Genomic DNA, 1,237 nt, shown 5'->3' on the forward strand with positions numbered 1-1,237 from the left:
GTGAGAGACAGTCTCAAAAAAAAAAAAAATCATTGGGCTGGAAAGGTGAAGATAGATAAAGGCAGATAGGGTACTCATACACATAAAATAAATCTTAAAAAAATGAATTATCATTAGAGAAATGAAGCACCTTCTAAACCTGTTATGTGCTTTGTATGTGCAGGTATGTATGTTTGCAGTGATGTATGCGCTAACTGATGTTTAAGCTCCTGATAACATGGGTGGGCGACTTTTCTCTGGTAGGTTGTTGAACAGAAGGTTCTAGATCCCAGAGAGGTGGTCCTTCCCAAGTGAATCTTTTTTTTTCTTTTAAAGATTTATTATTTTATGTATATGGTGTTCTTGCTTTCTCTGCATGTACCCCAAAAGAGGGGAGCATCAGATCCCATTACAAATGGTTGTGAGCCACCATGTGGTTGCTGGGATTTGAACTCAGGACCTCTAGAAGAACTGCCAGTGCTCTTAAACGCCCAAGTGAACCTTAAAACCATTTCACTTCTAAATCACGGTGTCTTGCCCCAGACTGACCAACGGGATAACCCATGGAAAATTGGGTGAGGTAGCTAGAGCAGATGTGCCCCTGTTTTACTTACAGGCACATGCCCAGGCACTCGGGTCAGGTTGTTGTATTCATGCTGACCAATCAGCATCTACCAGAGGTAGGCCAACCTAGTTGGTCACCTGTGTACAGCTGTAGCTTTGCCGGGTCCCTCACCACCTTAATGGAAGATCAGGATTCCTGTCTGGTACACCCTGACCTTCCTACGCGTCCCAAGCGGTCTTTTCTCTCTTGCAAGGCCCGGAAGTTACCGCCATGACAGAAACGTCCGCAGCTGTGCTCATCCAAGCCTGGTGGCGTGGCACCCTGCTGCGACGCTCGCTGCTGTACGCTGCCCTCAATGCGTGGATCATTCAGTCCTGGTGGAGAAAGACACTGCTGAGCTTGCGGGAGAAGAGACGGCAGGCGGCTCTGGAGCTGTATGCGAAAAAAACAAGGTCAATTGTCAAACTGCAGTCATGGTTCCGGATGTGGCGCATCCGCCAACGGTACTGTCGCTTACTAAATGCTGCCCGCATCATCCAGGTTTATTGGCGTTGGCATAACTGTCACACTCGTGGCTTTATCCAGGGCGACTATGAAGTCAAAGAAAATCGACTGAATATTGAACTCGAAATTTCCCTGGGCTCACAGGCATGCAAGGTGCAGGAATGCATAACCCTACCAATAAAAGAGTGA

At 47.0% G+C, this 1,237-nt stretch overlaps 1 protein-coding gene across 1 annotated transcript; it reads left to right on the plus strand.

The window, feature by feature from the left end:
• The first annotated feature begins 217 nt into the window (after positions 1-217).
• Positions 218-1,237, plus strand: LOC126499969 (IQ domain-containing protein F5-like). The gene is made up of 2 exons (XM_050139537.1): positions 218-239; positions 798-1,237. Exons 1-2 carry the CDS (start codon positions 218-220, stop codon positions 1,235-1,237), a joined length of 462 nt encoding a protein of 153 aa, XP_049995494.1.

The sequence above is a fragment of the Alexandromys fortis genome, unplaced genomic scaffold, assembly GCF_014885135.2.
Source record: "Alexandromys fortis isolate MF-2015 unplaced genomic scaffold, M_Fortis_MF-2015_v1.1 scaffold_36, whole genome shotgun sequence".
NCBI lineage: Eukaryota > Metazoa > Chordata > Mammalia > Rodentia > Cricetidae > Alexandromys > Alexandromys fortis.

Excerpts from the sequence above, each read along its gene's own strand:
- LOC126499969 (XM_050139537.1), top strand. The coding sequence starts at position 218 with ATGGGTGGGCGACTTTTCTCTG. Across the intron at positions 240-797 it reads GGGTGGGCGACTTTTCTCTG|GCCCGGAAGTTACCGCCATG; the intron begins GTAGGTTGTTGA and ends CTCTCTTGCAAG.